Below are 21175 nucleotides of genomic sequence, written 5' to 3' on the forward strand. Positions count from 1 at the left end.
GAGCAATTTAGCTCCGTGAATGCGAGACAAAACGAAATAAGTAGCTGTTGAATAGGGCTTAACCGGCTGTGATGTTAACAATGGTTAATGGTGGTGCAGTGTTAGACTGTTCAAAAACAGATCAAACATTCATTCCCAATGGCAGTCACAAACCGGTGATGAAGGACAAGTCTCCCTCTATTTTGTCCTTCAACCCTGCCGTTGGTGTGTTACCTCCTCCACCCCTCCCCCCCCCCACCTCAACTCTCTTTCTACTGTTCTGTTAAGTCCTGATCCATTTTGTGATCTGGCAACTCCATAAAAGCCTCAACACCATCTCGTTAAAATACGCAATTTGGTGTCTGTCTGTCTGTCTGACTGTTTTTTGTCTGCTACTTATCCAATCTCAACCAAACTTGACAGGAAGACTAGGGGTCACACAATGGAGGTTGGAGCAATTTAACTTGCCCACATCCCCCTCCCCAAGGGGTATTTGTGCCTGGACAAACTCCGTATTGAGGCGTATAATAGGTTATCATGGCTTTCGTGGAGTACACCTTCTGCATGTTAAAATTACTAGTACGTGCCCATAAAATAAATAAATATTCCAACAGCGAGCAACAAACAACAACCACACAGGCTGTTTCTTCGCTCTCGCGTGCCCGTACGTGAGTGGCGCGGAAGTTCGCATATCACAGTTACGATGATTCGCAATTTATGTTTTAATGGCCAATTATTCAATTCGCGCCAACATATTTTGCCTTTTCGCAACGTCATCGCAAGGAAAAACAAAAAGAGAAGAGAAGAGAGAGAAAAAAATTACTTCCTGGTTCGGAGCATACCAGCACTCTGATGTTACCGAAATTTATGCACCGTCTCATATGAAAACAATCATAACTTGTGGTATGAAAACGATCATAACTTGCGGCATTGTGTTTATCTATAAATGCACATAAGAAATCGAGAAATTATTAGAATACACGAAGTCATCACTCTCCGGAAGTCCGTACGTTGTAACCCGTAATGGGGAACGCAGCTGAGCTTCCCTTCCCCATCGGCCACGCCCACGCAACAACGTGTCTTGTCATTGGTTGGTAAATAAATGGCCTTAACTTGGGAAGCACTTGTCCGATTAATATGAAACCTTGAAAAGGCACATCCTCAGGGCCCCAGCAATATACCTGGCAAGTTTCAATTATATCGGACCAGCGGTTGTTGAGAAACAGCGGTCACAGACACACACACACACACACACACACACACACACACACACACACACACACACACACACACACTTCTTTAATTATAGATAGATTATTACCACAAACGTTTCAGTCAATTCTGTCCAACGTACAATTGCATTTTTAAACAGTCACTATTAAACTGGAAGAAGTTTGGAGGAAACGTGACGTGCTTAAGGCATTCTCAACTTATTCAGCGTCTCCCTCAAATGAACGGATCAGAGCCGTCTCGGCTTGCTTGGCCTCTTGGTAAATGGCAACGATCTTCAGTTAAAAAAGCTGCTTACAAGAGTCTTTGCAAATGAATGATGAATCCCAATGTCTGTCCGATTTTTCTAGCCATCACATTATATGTGGACTATGTATGGATTGTTTATAACATATCTTGGGGCCACTCCCGGCCTTGGTTTCACGTGTGATATTGCCACCGACACCCTTATGGCCCAATTGTGACTTTTATTTGATGCATAACCATATTTCTAATGTTCGTTAGCATTGTTTAATACTCGCCAGAGAGAAATTTGGAGAAAATTTGACGTACTTACACATTGGCAGTGTATTGGTTAACAGTTGCTGGTCCACACACTTATCGGTACTATTATAACCAGTTATCCAGTACCGTTAAGTCGTGGCCGATTTCTGGTGACATTCAAGTCCACTTGCTTCTGTACATTGAATGCCCTATGGGGTATGCTGGGACCGTATTGGTTCAAGGACACCAATGATCGTAAGACGGTGACAGTCAACGGCGAGCGGTACCGCAACATCTTACGCCGATTCCACGCTGATCTCGCTCAACTACTATCTCCCAACCAACTTAGACTTGCATGGTTCACGCAGGACGGTGCCTCACCGTGCACTGCAGGTGAAACAATCAACTTTCTCTACCAGCGGTTTGGAAATTGTGGCATCAGCCTGGGCACAACACATGAGTGGGTGCCCCACAGCCCAGATTTGAATCCATTGGATTTCTTATTTTGGGGTGCTACCAAAGGTCAAGTTTATGCGAACAAACATCAGACCCTGGCTGCCCTGAAGCAAGACATGGAGGACTATCATCAGGCTAACATTCCAGCCATTTGCAGCCAAGTTGTGGAGAATTTCAGTCAGGATCAAAGCCTGCTTGAACAGAGGTGGTGGAGTGCACATTGAAAATGTCAATTACAAGCAGGACAATGAGTGATTTGAAAATGGCATGTTGTATGCTTTCCATCAATGCATCACTTTTGTAATTTTTCGACAATAAAATGTTCAAATAATCTACTTTTTTTGAAACACCCTGTATATCGTTTTTGCACCATCTCTCAATGGTAAAGAATTACACTTATTCAATATGTGTATCTTACAAAGCAGGAGTGTCTGTCCTTCCGTTCCCGAACTACTCCCTCAGTTTTGGGGCTAACCCCGGCAAACCTATGGAACGTTTTGGGGTCCCAGCGGATGTCCTAAGGTGGGTGGGAGGTTTCATAAATGCCTCAACACAATTATGATTTTGACTTTTGATCCATACGAAACTGCTCCCGATCTGGAAGTAAACACGATCACAGGTTTGGCAGAAACATTCGATGGTTTGATAATATTTCAATACAATTGTGATTTTGAGTTTCCACCCCAACGACCCCACTTCTATCCATTCTAATGTGGGTGGGAGGTTTCATAAACTTCTCATTAGAATTATGATTTTAATTTTCGATTCATACAAAGTGTTTTGAATCCACCCTTTCTCGCCGGCAAATTCATTTGTTTTGGGTGACACATGAGAACAGAGTCCATATTCGTTTACCACACGAGTAGTTGTATTTTGTTATATTAATGGTATAGTATTGCTTGGTGATTAGAATGATGCTGTTTGGAATGAAAACAGAGAGAGATTGAGTTTGAAGCAGAATGAGGAAACTATGTGAGGGTTTCTACCTGTGACTTTGTGGATTCGGCATTTGCAGTTTCACCATTGACATCCACCTTACTACTATTGGGGTCAGCTGCAGTCAGTTTTTTTGCCCAAGTCCTTAACGAACTGCTGACCATGCCTGACGTTAGACTGAAGGTAGCACAGGAATGTGGAATATATTGGTGCAAACTTTTTTTTTGAGATGTAGGGCCCTTTAAGTGCATAACACGGGTACATTGTTCGTTAATGATAAAAGCAAATCGCTTTATTTAAATTCCATCAATTATTTTTCCACAGACACAATCTCATTTGCAAATGAAAGCAATTGAACATATTTGGAAATGATTGCATCACTCCGAGCGATTAGCTCAATGACGTCATCACAGGGATTCCAAACGCTGCGTAGTCATATTGATAGCACACTGTACTGTCTCTACTTTTTCAAATATAGTTCTTGGAAATGAAACCAGAGAGTTGGTGTCAAAGCCACCCAATGCTCACCTGTTTAAACATTTATGGTTTTTAAAAGACTAGTCTAATAATATTTTTATAAAGCATTGCAGTGAAGTCTGATCCAAATAATTTTAAAGCAACATATGTATTTGTATATTGTAATCAGTAAACTAGTACATATTAAATGAATGCCAAGCGTCTAGTATAAACAGGCGAGCATTGGGTGGCTTTGACACCATCTTAGGTTGAAATTTTTTTAAATGTTTAAATCATTTGTTAATTTCAACTTCACTACACCAAAAGTATACCCCAAAGGAACCTCCATGCCAAATATCAGCATCCTAGTACACACATTAAATGAATGGCAAGCTTCTAAAAAATAAGTTGCACCAAAAACTTTAACGTTGATGTTCTACAAAAAAGTTAAGTTCAAAACAGGTCAAAAATTTAAAACATTTGAAATTATTTTTTTTATTTCAACTTCACTACACCAATAGTATACCCCCAAAGGAACCTCCATGCCAAATATCAGCATCCGAGTCCACATATTAAATGAATGGCAAGCTTCTAAATAACTTGCACCAAAAACTTTAACATTTTCACGCTCACACTCACGCCGGGGGTATCGCTATAGCTCTCTGTTCTTTGAACATGCGAGCTAACCAGAGTTGGTGTCAAAGCCACCCAATGCTCGCCTGTTTATACATTTATCGTTTTTAAAAGACTAGTCTAATAATTAATATTTTTTATAAAGCATTGCAGTGAAGTCTGATCCAAATAATTTTAAAGCAATATATGTATTTGTATATTGCAATCAGTAACAAGAGCGCAAGTGAGCACGATATACGCCCGAACAAGAAGGTATATACAGAATTGTGCTACTACATGGAAAACAGCATACTGGTTGCCATGGCAACCACTTTAGATGACGAACGTATGTCACGACACACCATCTCCACAGTCTGTACCTATGTACCAAATATGAAATGTGAAAGTTGAAAACTTTGGGAGTTGGAGTGCAGACAGGAACAGAGGGAAAACAGCATCCTGGTTGCCATGGCAACCACTTTAGATGACGAACGTATGTCACGACACACCGTCTCCACAGTTTGTACCTATGTACCAAATATGAAACATGAAAGTGGAAATCTTTGGGAGTTAGAGTGCGGACAGGAACGGAGAGACGGACGGACGACCGGTATTTTTTTTTTTTTGTATACCTTGGTCGAGGCTCGTATGAGAGCTAACACACAACTCACAGCAAGGAGGCATGAGACAAGAGGGGCGGGAGTGGAAGGGACAAAACAGTGGGGAACAGACACACTAGGTGAACTGTGGAAGGGAGAGGGATGGGGATGGGATGGGGAACATGGCAAAGAGAAGATGGACATTTCAGGGACTTTCAGGAAGGAAAGTAGGAGAAATGAAGGAAGTGGGCTTGGGTGGATTATCGGGGGTAGAAAAGATCGAGGATTTGGATGGGGGAAGATAAGAGGTGGTGGTGAACAGCTGTTTTGAAAGCCTAGAGGGAAGAATGGGAAAGAATAGAGTGAGGAAGTTTATTCCAAAGGCGGGAAAAAAGAGGAATGAAAGAGTGAAGATGAGCAGTGATTCGTGATTTTGGTAGTTTTACCAGAAGGGGTTGTTGGCGGACCTTGAGCGCCCTGTGGAATGTGGTGGGGACAAATCACAGAGAGAGCAGGGGGCAAGGCTGGAGAGGAGTCGGTAGAAGACAGAAAGACCACCGACCAACCTGCGGTGATTGAGTGAGAGGCCCAAAGACTCAGCTTCATTGCGGGAGATGCCGATGATCTTAAATGCCCTGGTTTCGACAGCGTGAAGCCGAGAAAGGTGGGAGGCAGGAGCACCAGCCCAGAGGGGAGAGCAGTACTCCATCAGGCTACGGACAAAAGCTTTGTAAGTGGTCAGGAGCTCAAGAGGGCCGAGGAAGGACTTAGCACGACGGAGGATTCCCAGTCGGCGACTGGCTTTTGAGGCGAGGTTGGAAATGTGACTTTCCCAGGAAAGGTCATGGCAGATAGTGAGACCTAGAAGCTTGAAAGAAAAGACTTCTTCCAGAGGATTGTTGAGAAAGTGGATGGGGGGTTTTGTAAACGGTCCTTTCGAAGAGACATAGTGAGAGTGTGAGATTTGTCTGGATTGAAAGACATGTTCCACGTGTTGGACCAGTTTGTGATTTTATCCAGATCTGCAGTGAGTGAAGAAGCTGCTGCTTGCCGGTCTGAGGGATGACAGATGGTACGGCAGAGGGTGGAGTCGTCGGCAAAGAGAAATAGAGGATTTTCCAGAGAGTCCGAGAGATCATTGATGAAAACCAGAAAAAGAACAGGGCCCAGAACGCTACCTTGAGGAACTCCAGCCTGCACAGGAAGAGGGGATGAAAGAACTCCATTTAGGGCCACACGTTGACTGCGACAGGAGAGGAAGTCTGCGAGCCATGAGTGGAGATGGCCTTGAATACCATGGGAAGAGAGTTTGGTGAGTAGGGCAGGGTGCCAGACTGTGTCAAAAGCACGTGATATGTCCAGGGATACGGCTCGGATTTCCTGTCTGGCATTGAGGACCTCCATCCATTGATGGGAGAGCAGAAGCAGCATATCCAGGGTAGAGTGACCTGGTCTGAAACCAAATTGATAATTGGAAATCAAGCCATTGGAGAAGAGGAAGGATTTCATATCTGAGGCGATGATGGATTCCATCACCTTGCTGATGATTGGGAGAAGGCTGATTGGTCTGTAGTTATAGGGATCTGTTTTTGCACCTTTTTATGCAGGGCAGTGATGTTAGCAGATTTCCAAGCAGATGGCAGATGACCTTGGGCAAATGAGAGGGTGAATAGAACAGAGAGAGGGTGAGCAAGAGCAGAAGAGCAGGCTTTGAGGACACGTGGGCTGATGCCGTCTGGACCGGTTGCAGAATCTGACTCGAGGTTTGAAAGCAAGCTCTCCACCTTGTCAGGAGAAAAGGATACAGAGTCCAGGGACAGTTGGGTGCGACTGGGTAAAGTGGGTAGAGATAGTGATGGGTTTAGGACACAAGATTTAGCTGCAAACACCGAGTTTAGACATTCAGCTTTATCACGTGTGGAATCAGCAGTGCGGCCATTTGAGGTAAGGGAGGGAATGGAGGGGGAACATACACCAGAAACAGATTTGATTAAACGCCACCAGGATTTTGAGGAGGGAGAGAGTTCAGACTTGAGATGAGAAAGATGTTGTTTTCTGGCTCTCCTGAGGGTAGATACACACTTGTTCCGAGCTTTGTGGGAAGAACTGAGATTGCCCTCAGTTGGGTTTGCTTTCCATGAGGCAAAGGCAAGTTGTTTCAGGACAACTGCCTCGCCACAAGCTTCAGTAAACCAAGGGCGGGAGGAAGGGTAAGACAACTGAACACGAGAGGGGATAAATCTGTGCATGAGGGAGAGCAAGTTTCTTTGAAATAATTCCCAGGATGAGTTGATGTTTGAGAAAGTAGTGATAGGAGACCAGTCTGTAAGTTTGATGGCTGCTCGGAGACCCTGCCAGTCGGCTTGAGTGAAATGCCAGACTCGACGGCGGTGAGGTGGTTCTCTGATAACAGCCAGAGAGGTGTCCACTTTAACAAGGACGTAGTCAGAAGAACCAATTGGAGCGAAGGAAGAGCAGCAGATATTGTCAGGGAAATTTGTCAAAATCAGATCCAGAAGAGATGGAGTACCATTGGTTGAGATCCGCGTCGGGAAGTTGACCGATTGAGTCAGTCCCAATGAGTCGCAGAAAGCTTTTGCTGAGGTGCCATGGCAGGTGAGAGAGGTACCCACACCTAGCCAACTGGCGTGATGACAATTGAAGTCACCACATAAGAGGAAGAGAGAGTTTGGATGAGAAGATAGAAGATGGTCCATGTTTTCGGATAGTGAGATGTAGATGGAGTCATCACTGTTCGGTGGACGGTACAGTACACATATAAACATGAGGTGGGAGTGGAGGGGAAGCCGAAGCCAGAGGTATTCCTGGGGGTGTGGGGGAGTGAGAGCAGTGCATGGAGAGTGAGGAATAGAGTCTTTGATGAAGAGAGCAACACCTCCACCAGGACGAGGCTCAGGTCTGTCATACCGTAAGAGGGAGTAGCCAGGGAGAGATACTTGGGAGTCAGACACGTCTTGGGAGAGGAAAGTTTCTGTTAGGCAGATAATGTCTGGTTTGTCAGTGGCAACCTGTATGGAAAGATCTGAAAGGTTTGAGCGAAGGCCCCGGATATTTGAGGTCCACACTTTTAATGAAGAGGAAGGGGAGGAGGCTTTGGGTGCAGGAGGTGGAGGGGGAGGGGAGGGTAGGACAAGGGACGAGGGGGCAGGTAAGGAGGGTTGCTGAAGGAGTGTGGGGTATTGCAGAACAGCGAGGGGAGGGGGCCGAATGAGGAGAAAAGGCTCTGTGGTGCTGGGGGAGAGGGGGGACAAGAGACAAGGAAGAAGGCAGTTGAGGATTTGAGGAGGTGGAGTGAAGAGATGGAGGTAAGAGGGCAGTGGAGGGAGGCAGGTTGGTGGATGAGAGGGGGGCAACTTTGAGAAGGAAGAGTGAGGGGGATGAAAGGTGGGAGAAAGGTGAGGGGGATGAAAGGTGGGAGAAAGGTGAGGGGGGATTTTTGAGAGAGGTGAGAGGGAGGCTTGGAGGGAGAAGAGTGGGATGGTTGCTTTGAGAGTGAGAGTGAGGGGTGAGGGGGGTGAGTTGGCACTGAATTTGGAAAAAAAGAATGGTTGATGGAAAGCGAGCATCCATGGCAAACTGTGGTTTTTCAAAGTTTTAGGTCAGAGATGCGATTTAACACAATTCTTGATGGGTGCAATGAAGGCGAATTCAGAGCATGGAGAGAAGAAGCGCTGTAATAGTTGGATTTTTTAGGCAAGGAATGAAGGAGAGCTCGAAATAAGAGCAGTCTGTTAAAATAGCAGAAGAGTAGTGCATTGTGAAACAGTAAAGAGTACCACATGTGTGAGAGAGGAAGATGAAGCATTATAAGATCGTTTTTGTTGTTAAAAATAATGTATGAGAGAGTTCAACAGATTAGGTCATGGAAGTGTAAAAAAAAATAAAAAATAAAAAATTAAAAAAAAAAAAATCGAGGAAGAAGACGAGGAGGAAGTTAAGAGGAAGAAGAAGAAGCAGAATCGGTAGAAGGGGAGAAGGTGAGCGTGTTGTTGTTGTTGGGTGTATATATATATATATAAATATATATATTTTTTGTTGTTAATATTAATATATGAGAGTTCAACAGATTAGGTCATGGAAGTGTAAAAAAAAAAAAAAAAAAAAAAAAAAAAAAAAAACGAGGAAGACGAGGAGGAAGTTAAGAGGAAGAAGAAGAAGCAGAATCGGGAGAAGGTGAGCGTGTTGTTGTTGTAGGTTTTTTTTTTTTGAGATAAGAAAGAGATTAGTTGGGAGAATGGGGGATGTTTGGAAAGTGGGGAGGATCAAAATTGAAGGTAATGGGGAGGATAGAAAATGAAGGTAATGGGGAGAAAAAACAAACAACAACAAAAAAAAAAAACGATCGAACACCGAGTGGAACGGGTAGGCCTCAAGCCTACGCCTAGGCCTCAAGCACAGGTAAGAACGTCGACAAAAATACTCACAAAATAGCACGATTTTTGAAACAAAACCGAACTAGCAACACACAGTAACATGTAGGTGAGAAAATTAAACAGTTAAAACGGGACAAATAACAGCCGGAAACTTAGCTTTGAGAACGTCAGCAGGGAGCCCCAAAGGAGACCTCTCGCTGCTCAAAACCGGAACCGGAACTCAAAACCGGAACCGGTATCACATAATACGCCCCGATATATATGTATATGTATATATATATATATATATATATATATGTATATATTGTTGCGGATTCGCGCCCGCCGGCGTGCGGACGGCCACGTAACTCGAATCGCGGCACGTCGCCCACCGGACGGACAATCCAGTCGTGACCCTCTCGGACTAACGCCGGGAACTAGTCACGGGTGGACCTTTCGGTCTCACCACGATCGTGCCAATCGGCCCCCGCGTGGGATAGGGTTGCTCGCCAAATTCGACCTACCTAAGTACCCACACGGAGGGTAGACCGGCGATCGCACCTCGCCGCAGGTCGACTTCGGACACGGGCCACTTTAAGCGACCCGTTCCGTACTATCGGGATAACCGAGCGGTGTTATTCGTCGGCCTCGACGGTTCGATTAATTATTGGGCGTTTTAGCCCACGACCAACCCTTTACGTGAAGCAAGATGGAGATTCAATGAAAGAAAAGACGAAGCGAAGCAGGAAAACAGTTCAACATGAAGCACATTTATTTCGCGATGAACGGAAAGCACACATATACAATTCCACCAAAAGCACATGTAAAAGAAGAAGACAATGCAATATTACACAAAAAGCAAATGCAACAATGCAGATCTAACCGACTACCGGGCACACGGCAACACTTATACAATTTTACTTCACAGACGGCGCCGACAACACATATTCCCAAAGCAAAAGAAAAAGAACCACCCTCAAGGATGAGGCGGGCCTGGGGCCGAGACCGGGTCGGGCCTACCCGTCTGATGATGAGACGCGAAGTGGCGGTGGTGCCTCAACTCCGCGGGCCTCGCGGACAGTGTCTGGTAGGGGGTGGGAAGGGGGCCCCCTTTGTCGCACTATCTCAGCGCGGGGGGAAACAGGAGGGGGTTGCTGATGCTCGGGGGAAGGAGGATATCACCCTGTCTCGGGTCCCGCGGCGAGCGTCTCCTCCTCCACCTCGGTCGCGTTGCTGGCCTCTCCCTCTGCAGCTCCCGGCACCGACGCGAGCACTCCCTCGTCCGCCTTCGCCGCCGCCACCTCTCCACAGCTCCGTCTACTCGCCCTCTCCGTCTCCTCTCTTGGCTCGTCCCAACTCTTCACTCTTGACTTCTCCCACTTCTTTCCAGCTCCACCGACGACTCTCTTGAACTCCGCACAACTCCTTTACTGACGAACGCAGCCGTTCATATAAGCCCCGTGGCTTCGCTCTTTCACCCTTGACCCTTTGCCTCCGACCCTTCACCTCTAACTGGCTCCCCATTGGACCGAGGAAAAGTGGGCGTGAATGCTTTTTGATCCATGAATTTGCATATAGCGTCCTCACTCCAATGCCCTGGAGGCGGGGCCAAATCGCCCCAGCTCGCCGATAGGACGGAACAGAAGTGGGCGTGAGTCGTTTTTGATCCGTTTTCCTCGGAAAGTCTGTCATGTTTCTGAACACGCTGTTCGGTGCGCGCCCTGCACGAGTCCAGTATCGGTGCCCACAAGTGGCGCGGGAATAGTGGTGATGCGATGGTGGCGAGTTGTGACGGTAAAGGTCGTGGCTGTTGTTGTGAAGCGGCGTTGGGGTTGGTGGTTGTTGTTGTGAAGCGGCGTTGTGGTTGGTGGTTGTTGTGAAGCGGCGTTGTGAAGCGGCGTTGTGGTTGGTGGTTGTTGTGAAGCGGCGTTGTGGTTGGTGGTTGTTGTGTGACGGCTGTTGAGACGTGGTTGGTGGTGGTAGTAATGGCGGCTGGTCCAAAATAAAGATAGTAAAAGAAAAACGGCTATCCTGAAGAGTCGCAGCCCGACTGAATGACATTTATTCCCTCGAAACAACGGGTTTGGGCCTAACTACACATATACTTACAGAGATATCTCACCTAAGGGACCTGAATGGTGGTTTGTGAATTTCGTCAACCACAACAATATATACACATATATATATATATATATATATATATATATATATATATATATATATATACATATATACATACATATATATATATGTATATATATATATATATATATACATACATACATACATACATACATATATATATATATATATATATATATATATATATATATATATATATATATATATATATACACATACACATACATGTCTGGCGTATAAAAAAATAGTGTGGTTGAAAACATTAGAAAGGAAAAAATAACTTGCACCAAAAACGAACATTTTCACGCTGACGCTCACGCCGGGGGTATCGCTATAGCTCTCTGTTCTTCGAACAGGCGAGCTAAAAAAAACAATGGGATAAATAGCATCCCAGGATTAAGGTATGAAATAGGGAGGGTGGGGTCTTCATCGAGTGTTACGTAATATTTTAGGGGGAGTCTGTTGAAGCATTATGGAGCATTACAGGGTGTGGGGGTGTCAGATTTGTGCAAAAAATGCATGATGTAATTCTTGAAAGGCCCTGACTGGTTTCGGTGAAGTCGGTGATAGCATGATCGGGGAGCAGATAAGGTAACGTATGCTATTTTGATGTGGGAAGGACTGGTTGTTTTTATGAGCGGAAGGAAGGTGAGAGTAAAGATGGGACAAATTTGGCAGGAAGAGGAGGTGGGGGGGGGGGGTTGAGGACTTTTGGTGGGAGGCGATCTTGGCCAATGCTAAATAGAAATGCTACACAAAAAAAAAGAAGAAAAAAAAAAGATACCCTCAGTTGCTCACACTTTTCCACAGCTGCTCTGTCCTTTTTTAGGTCATCTCTTCGAGCATGACCTAATAATATGGGTGTCGATGTCCTTCGATCCGTCCGTTCACAATGAAGTTGAAGCGGGAGATCTGGTCATTAGTGATCCTGATAGAGGTCGATGAGACATACACGATGGTATGACTTTCAAGGTCACCGAAGGTCAAGGTCACGAGACCTTTGAAGTTGCGAAAATGACGATTTTCAAATTCTATCTCCTCCGCCATTTCTCAAGCGATCTTGAATTTGATTGTAGCATATGAATCTATGGGACAATATCTAAATTTGGTCGGGCCGGATTTTCGATATTCGCTTTCGTGTCACGTGACTTAAACGTTGGCAAAAAATGCGAAAATGCGATTTTCAAAATCTATCCCCTCCTACATTTCTCAAGCGATCTTGAATTTGATTGTGGCATATGAATGTATGGGACAATATCTAAATTTTGTTGGTACGGATTTTCGAATTTCGCTTTCGTTTTCGCGTCACGTGACTTCAAAGTTTGCAAAAACTGCCCTACCTTCAGGAGGCTATATATTCTCTACTGGGCATGGTAAAAGTTAGTGAATGGTGTCATTGCATAGCAACTGACCTTGTCTTTCAAGTCCATTCGAAAGAATACCGATATTTTCGAATACGTACACGTCACGTGACTTTGAATTTTGCGAAAACTGCTTCATGTAGTTGCAAAATGACGATTTTCAAAATCTATCTCCTCCTACATTTCTTAAGTTATCTTGAATTTTATTGTGGCATATGAATCTATGGGACAATATCTAGATTTGGTCAGGCCGGATTTTCGATATTCCCTTTCGTTTTCGCGGCACGTGACTTCAAAGTTGGCCAAAAATCCTTCCTGACCCGAGAACACTACACCCTAGTAACAGGAACTCATGCTTATTTCTCGCAGAGATGACCGTCACTCCCGCACGGGTGTTTTTGTCTTCTTTACCATTAGATTGGCTAATCTTCGTGGGAATCGCATCGGCTTTCAGTTGCTTCAAGTTACTCATCCCAAACTGAGAATGTCATGAGTTATCTTCGAAACGGGTGCTGCAAATGATGCTTGAAGCAGTTGGGCCGTCAGTTTTACTTCGGCTGTCCAAATTTTCCTTACAGCTGGATCTTTTGGGAAAACATGCATACTAACAACATCTTGCAGCAATGCATCGAGCTGACATTCTCAATATTTTTTCAGAGCGTACGTAGGCTGCACGTAACCACAAGTCCTGAAGCAAAAGTATCCTGAAGATGATGTAGCAGGTCACGTGATTATGTGACGTAATCACATCACCACTTTTTGGGTGGCGGGGCCAATCGAGTGTACAAAGATACCAAAAAAAAAAAATTGAACTCTTCGTTTAACGATACTTATTCAAGAAAAAAAAACGATGATTAAGTATTACGTGAAGCCATATTTATTCATTAAAGCAAGCACGAATGTCCGATTTTGTGCACCTTTAAGATGAAATGAATCTTGACTCAGAAATCCCAACATTATTAATGCATAAAAGAATAACTGCTCGAAAAACTAGAGTTCATAGAACACAATACCCCACGTAGCATTCACGTCCTGTATATACGGTACTTCAATTTTAATAAAATAATGATATTAACGATCGTTTAATAAAATTCCAGAAGTTTAGCGCGACTGAAGCAGTCTTATAAATCACCCTTATACACAACCCTTTTTGACATATCCAGATACTGCTAAACTGGAGGTTCGTTGAAATGACAAGAAGGCGAATTGTGTTCTCCAGTGTTCAAGTATGTAATTCAATTTAAATAAAATAAAGATTGTAAAAGTCGTATAAAAAAAATCAATTATGAGTTTTACATAGTGCATTACACCACCCTATCTAACGTGTTACATTAGTTATTCGTGCTTGTTTGTGTCCTGTTTGAAATCATTTTCAGTTTTGTTTGACTGGCAGGCAGGCAAATAAGAGTATGAAATGATCTCCCTCCTCTCTGCACGTGTGCGATCGGGACGAATACAAAACCAAAGTACTGTAAAACGGCAGATTTGTTTTCTGATTCATGTTCAAAATCGAGTTGTACGAGTCATTATGTCATTAAATTTAAATTCAACTTAAATAGGTTGGTTGTTCCTTGATCATAAACTGACGTTTAAAGAATGATGGACGGATGGATGGATGGATGGATGGACATGAAGCAATTGCTTAACGCCGATTTCACTTTACATGCGTGGGGTAATAAAGCTACAAATTCTTTTCAATATTGAATGCAGCACATGAGCCTTTGAAACTCAATCACGATGAATAGTAAAAGGGTTTTAAACCAACTGTTAACAAAAACAACAGTGCAGGTCCGTCTTTCCAACTGTGCACCCCGCCATCCCTTCCATCGGCCCCTCTTACTTTACCCTTTCTCTCACTCACCATATAACCCTCCATAGATAAAACTTACCAGATTATAAATAGTGATTAGCAGTGAGGGCAAGAGAGCTCAACCTTACCACTCCTCATGATGCTCACACCGCAGTTTCCTTTCTCAAACTTAATACCTTCATACTTGTGTCCTAAAGGAAAGCCGGTAAGACAAAACAGAGCATGTTGGACACATTCAGAGGAAAAAAACAAACAAATGTCTTGGCTTGACTATTTCAGCAAATATGACACTCTCACACATGCACACCAGTCCTCACATCTCTGGCTGATAATTTGCAATTCACATTGTTTGCTTTTTGATCTCATCTCGCTGAGACTCTATCGAAAGTGTATTGTCACATACGTTCAGGTAGCAGTTGCAACAGTCTTAATAATGAGAGCTCAGATGGCCTTTTGAGTTGCAAGGATTCCTGTTTTCTAAACCTCCAAAGTGGTTTAATTTTGAGCAGATTTCACTACAGAAGCACACAATGGTCAAGGCAGAGAAATCATGGTAGTGGTGGTATGGTCTCATAGATACAGATAAAAGAGCTTTGCAGGCACCGAAGGCAGACATGAGCCAGAATTTGAACAAGTGTGTTTGCATTGAGAGCATAAACAGTGTGCCAATTGAGCAATCAAATTACAGACTCGTGAGCTGAGGAAATGTCGCCAAATAAACACCACCACTCTTCAAAACATGTAAAGGACTGAATGCATTACTGCACTTTGCCAATGTTCGGTAAACCAACTCCGGAAGCTGGATGCTACCCCTTATACTGCAACTGCTATGTTTCAAATCAACCACAACTCAGATCTCCATCATCTTGTACCAGCATTCTCCCAACTTTCTTACTCTGCCTTGATTGTACTTCCACAACGATCACAACTCAAGTTTCTCTCAACTCTCTCAGTTGCTCTTCTCTCCCTCAAAATATCTCAACTGTCACCGGTTTGTCGCCTTAAATTGTAACTCTCCACACTCCATCCTCAATACCCGTTTGTACAAACCCACCAATCAATAGGTTGGTTAAAACAATGGCTACTTTGAAACAGCCATAGGAAGTAGATATTCAAATATTGAGCCTGACTATCTATTGGTAGTTATTGTAGGTAGTAGAGGAAAGTCTAAATAAATAATGGGAAGCCTTTCCTTGGAAAATCCAAACTACAAAAAAATGACAAAGCCTTCATCCACAGCTCAATAGAGTAATGCTCTCCCCTTTGGGGTGGTGCTCCTGCCTCGCACCTTGTACACTTTGTGATGTCATGGAGACTAAAGCCCTCAAAATCGATAGAATCTCCCACAATTAATCTGCATAATATCTGAGCCTGTTACTCCCACATCATATTGAACGTTAAACATATTGTTATGTCTGTGGGGTAGAGGGAGGAATTTCATTGGAAAGATAGGATCGTATAGAGTTGCTTGGCCCGTGGACGTGCAGGAGACATTTCAATGTAAACAAATTAGGGAAACTATGAGCTAAAGTGTGACTTGTCACCACATGGGGGTGGTGCAGTGTTAATTAGATAGGGATTAAGGATAATTTCCCCCAGTATGTAATTGCCCCCTGTTGTTTTCCCGATGTTTTTTGTATTAAAAACCAGCAATGGAAAAATTGCATTTTTATAACAACAACAACCATTACAACCAAGCTGCATGACCAACTGGGAAGAAGCCCCATTCTATGAAGCAGTTTCTGATTGGGTGGATGATGGAAAGGCAGTGGACATCGTATATCTAGACTATAAGGCACGAGATCGGAGGTTGTTAGCCAAGGTGAGGGCTTGTGGATTGGCTGGTCAGATAGCGAATTGGATTGCAAACTGGCTTAGTGATAGGAAGCAAAGAGTGGCTGTGAGTGAGAGGATGTCTTGCTGGGAGGATGCAAGTAATCGGGTACCTCAGGGATCAGTACTAGGAGAATTATTATTCATTATTTATATTAATGATTTGGATAGTGGTGTGAATAGTAAGCTTTCCAAATTTGCAGATGAGACAAAGCTTGGAGGTGAGGTGGACAGCAGAGGGGGTGGTGATCAGATTCAGGAAAGTATTGATACTTGCATAAATTGGGCAAAAGATTGGCAGATGTAATTTAACCTGAGCAAGTGTGAGGTGTTGGGGATGGGAAAGAACAATGAAAATAGAGATTACATCATGCAGGGGGTAATTTTGGAGCGTGTCACACAGGAGAAGAATTTGGGGGTGGTAATAGATACGGGAGGAAAGCAGGTAGCACAATGCCAGGCAGATATAGGCAAATCAAATAGGGTTTAAGGTTGCATTCGGAGGGGGATCATTTTATAAATCAAAAGAGGTGGTGATAACATTGTACAGGAATTTAGTGAGGGCCACATCGAGAATATTGTGTGCAGTTTTGGTCACAACTGAGGAAGGACATAGATGCCATAAAGAGGGTTCAGCGCAGGGCTACTAGATTGATTCCAGGCATAGCCAGACTAAGCTTTGAGGAGCGGCTAAAGGAGACAGGGATTTACAGGGGTAAAGCAGGGGTCTTTTATTTAAAGTGTAGTTAATGCATGGAATGGTCTCCCTGGAAAGGTAGTGGCAGCAGAAACAGCAGATAAATTTAAATTAGAACAAGTCTGAAGACGACAACAGTTAACTAGCGGTATTTGACGATGTAGATTGTTTCAGAAGTCAAGGATGAGACAATGTGATAATGTTTGACCAAGTTATAAAAATGATCAACATGATGTGGTACGAGTGACAGGTTATTAGCTGCAAAATGTCGAAAAACTGGTTTCGTTCAACAACTTTCAAAATTTGACCTTTGCATAACCTTTAAAGGTCACAAAACAATGTTGTGAACATTAAAATAAGGAAACAGGATACATGCTATAGCTCATTGGAGTTAGTTTGTCGAATAAGGTCGAAAACCCGGTTCGATTCCCACAACTTTGAAAATTTGACCTTTGTGACCTTTAAAGGTCAAAGGTCAAGGATTATGACCTTTGGTGCAAAACTTCTTCTGGAACATTCCAGGAAGAATATAACGTCATATAGGCTTTATGGCATTTCGCACTCCTCGGATTATCCATACTTTGATGAAATCAGCGTAAAAACAAAAATGAAGGGGGCGCCACGGGCAAGCTGTTCGAGATAGAGCAAAATGGTTTCAAGACTTTAGGGGGGGAATGACCTCAAGATTATGCATAAAAAATATTGTCATCCTTGCTCTCAAAATTTGGGCGGTCGTATTTTTATGTCAAAATTCGAAATTTTATAAGTTTGTGACCTTGTGACCTTGACCTTGGAAAGAAAATGAAAAATCGAGCTCCGTGGGGCTATGCAGGTGCCATTGGGCTAACCAAATACCGAAACCTCTGCCAGATTCGACAAACCCCTTGGAGAAGATGGATTTTTATGTCAAAATTCGCAATTTTCTAAGTTTGTGACCTTGTGACCTTGACCTTGGGACGAAAATGAAAAATCGAGCTCTGTGGGGCTATGCAGGTGCCATTGGGCTAACCAAATACTGAAACCCCTGCCAGATTCGACAAACCCCTCGGAGAAGAAAATTTTTTATGTCAAAATTCGCAATTTTCTAAGTTTGTGACCTTAGGACTAAAATGAAAAATCGAGCTCCGTGGGGCTATGCAGGTGCCATTAGGCTAACAAAATACCGAAACCCCTGTCAGATTCGACAAACCCCCAAGGAGAAGATGCAAATTGAAATCGGCTACCCCTTAAAAACACGTTTTTTGGGCGTGGCTCCACCCATAATGGGCGCACCACGCCCATTTTCAGGAAAACACAACGAGATCATGATATAAACCTCCCACCAAAATTTTATCAGGATCGGATCAAAACCCACGGAGCTATGCTCGGGACAGACAGACAGACAGACAGACAGACCCACAACAATAACGAATATAGTGGTCACTTATTTTTTTCGTGAAAATATTTTTTTCGTGAACCAATTAGAAAGTTTCCTGGAAGTTATGGAGATAGAGGGGTATAGGGATGTCAGCAGGACTTTTCGGTAGTTTGAACATTGATGGGTGGTTGTGTACAGAGTGTTGTTGGTGGGGTGTCATCAAGGGATGTTGTGTAGTTGATGTATGTTTTTTTTTAACCAAGACCGTCTATGCCTGGGGTAGCCAACAAGGTGCCCGTGGGCACTTGGTCGCTCGCAGGGACCACGTGAGTCGCCCGCAGGGCATGCTCTAAAAATAGCACGAGTCACCATGGAGCTCCATCTAAAATTTGTATTTAATTGTGTTGCTGTTCTTTTTGAATCAATAACACTTGCATTATTTTTGGTTCACGAAAAAATATTTTGACGAAAAAAATAAGTCACCACTATATTCGTTATTGTTGTGTGTCTGTCTCTCTGTCTGTCTCTGTCTGTCTGTATGTCTGTCTGTCCCGAGCATAGCTCCGTGGGTTTTGATCCGATCCTGATAAAATTTTGGTGGGAGGTTTATATCATGATCTAGTTGTGTTTTCCTGAAAATGGGCATGGTGCGCCCATTATGGGCAGAGCCACGCCCAAAAAACGTGTTTTTAGGGGGTAGCCGATTTCAATTTGCATCTTCTCTGAGAGGGTTTGTCGAATCTGACAGGGGTTTCGGTATTTGGTTAGCCCAATGGCACCTGCATAGCCCCACGGAGCTCGATTTTTCATTTTTGTCCCAAGGTCAAGGTCACAAGGTCACGAACTTAGAAAATTGCGATTTTGACATAAAAATCCATCTTCTCCGAGGGGGTGTCGAATCTGGCAGGGGTTTCGGTATTTGGTTAGCCCAATGGCACCTGCATAGCCCCACGGAGCTCGATTTTTCATTTTCGTCCCAAGGTCACGAACTTAGAAAATTTCGAATTTGACAAAAATCATACGACTGCCCAAACTTTGAGAGATAGGATGACAATATTTTTTAATGCATAATCTTGAGGTCATTCCCCACCTAAAGTCTTGAAACCATTTTTCTCTATCTCGAACACCTTGCCCGTGGCGCCCCCTTCAATTTTGTTTTTACGCTGATTTCATCAAAGTATGGATAATCGGAGGAGTGCGAAATGCCATATAGTCTATATGACGTTATATTCTTCCTGGAATGTTCCAGAGGAAGTTTTGCACCAATAGTCATAATCCTTGACCTTTGACCTTTAAAGTTCACAAAGGTCAAATTTTCAAAGTTGTGGGAATCGAACCGGGTTTTCGACCTTCTTTGACGAACTAACTCCATTAAGCTATAGCACGTATCCTGTTTCCTTATTTTAATGCCCACAACATTGTCTTATGACCTTTAAAGGTTATGCAAAGGTCAAATTTTTTAAGTTGTTGAACGAAACCGGGTTTTCGACATTTTGCAGCTAATAACCTGTCACTCATACCACATCATGTTGATCATTTTTATAACTTGGTCAAGCATTATCACATTGTCTCATCCTTGACTTCTGAAACAGTCTACATCATCAAATACCGCTCGTGAACCATCGTCGTCTTCAGACTTGTTTATTTTAAAATGACAATATTGAATATAAAATTTTAAAAAACAAAAATGTTTTATGTATATATGAAATCTGACCCAGTCTGGGTTCAGAGTTCATTTTCCCACGCAAGTCCAATCTCCATTTCTCTTTTCGCTAAGACAAGCTCGGGAGCACCTACTATGGGGCGCAAGATGCGGTTTTTACCCTAAACATGGCAGAAAAGCGAAAGAAAACTTACTATTTTCACAATGATTGGGAGGAAGAATTCTTTTTTTACAACAGTGAAAGAAAAGTGTGCATGTCTCATTTGTGGGGCGACTGTGGCGACGGCAAAGCAGCACAATGTGGAGAGACACTTCCGTACGTGTCTCAAAAGCTACCATACTAACTACCCACCTGGCAGCGCACTACGGGCCGAAAAACCTGTGAGTTAAAGGCAACTTTGGGCAAGCAGCAGTCTTTTTTCACGAGGCTGGTGAAAAAGTCACAAAAAACAACGGAAGCTTCATTTAGAGCTACAAATTTTTAAATAAAGAACAAGAAAGCCTTTTCAGACGGAGAGGTCTTGAAAGGTGCAATAATGGTTATTGCAAATACTGTGTTCAAAGACGAGAAGAATGGTTCCAATGTCATCTCCACTCTCTCCGATGTCCAACTGGGTGCAAGTACGATGGTTAGAAGAGTGTCGGATATGTCCGGGAACTTGACAGAGCAGCTGGACCGGGATCTAGCTAAGTACCGGTGGTTTAGCATCCAGTGCACCGAGTCCGTGGACAGAAGCAGTACACCGCAGCTGATGATGATTTCTCCACAAAAGAAGAACTCCTGACACTACTGTCCCTGAAGACAACAATGAGGGGAGTTGACATTTACATCGCGGTGAAGAGTTTCTTGGTGGAGAAAAAGGTACCATTAGAAAAGCTGGTGTCGGTGACTACAGACGGGGCTCCCGCCATGACGGGCCGACATGCAAGGTTCATTGCGCAATGCAAAGGTGACACAGACTTGCCAAAATTTCTACATTACCACTGCATCATTCACCAGCAGGCATTATGTGCAAAAGTGACCGGCTTTGATCATGTGATGACCCCTGTCGTGAAGATCATAAATGGCATCCGCTCCAAAGCCAAACAACACAGGACATTCAAAGTCCTGTTGGAGGAGCTGTCAACAGAATATGGTGACCTGTTATTACACACAGAAATCCGATGGCTCAGCAAGGGAAGAGTTTT

The 21175-nt window shown here is 43.5% G+C and overlaps 1 protein-coding gene across 2 annotated transcripts in view; it reads right to left on the minus strand.

The window, feature by feature from the left end:
- The window catches only part of UPRT (uracil phosphoribosyltransferase homolog), an 88857-nt gene that overhangs the window by 40999 nt on the left and 26683 nt on the right, over positions 1 to 21175 (minus strand). For both annotated transcript variants that reach the window (XM_085854517.1, XM_085854518.1), the window contains one exon: positions 14566 to 14628. In XM_085854517.1, coding sequence (XP_085710643.1) covers positions 14566 to 14628 — 63 coding nt within the window. The remainder of the gene's footprint in view (positions 1 to 14565; positions 14629 to 21175) is intronic.

This window comes from Eptatretus burgeri, chromosome 14 (genome assembly GCF_056783735.1).
Source record: "Eptatretus burgeri isolate ZD-2024b chromosome 14, Ebu_testis_v1, whole genome shotgun sequence".
Classification (NCBI taxonomy): Eukaryota; Metazoa; Chordata; class Myxini; order Myxiniformes; family Myxinidae; genus Eptatretus; species Eptatretus burgeri.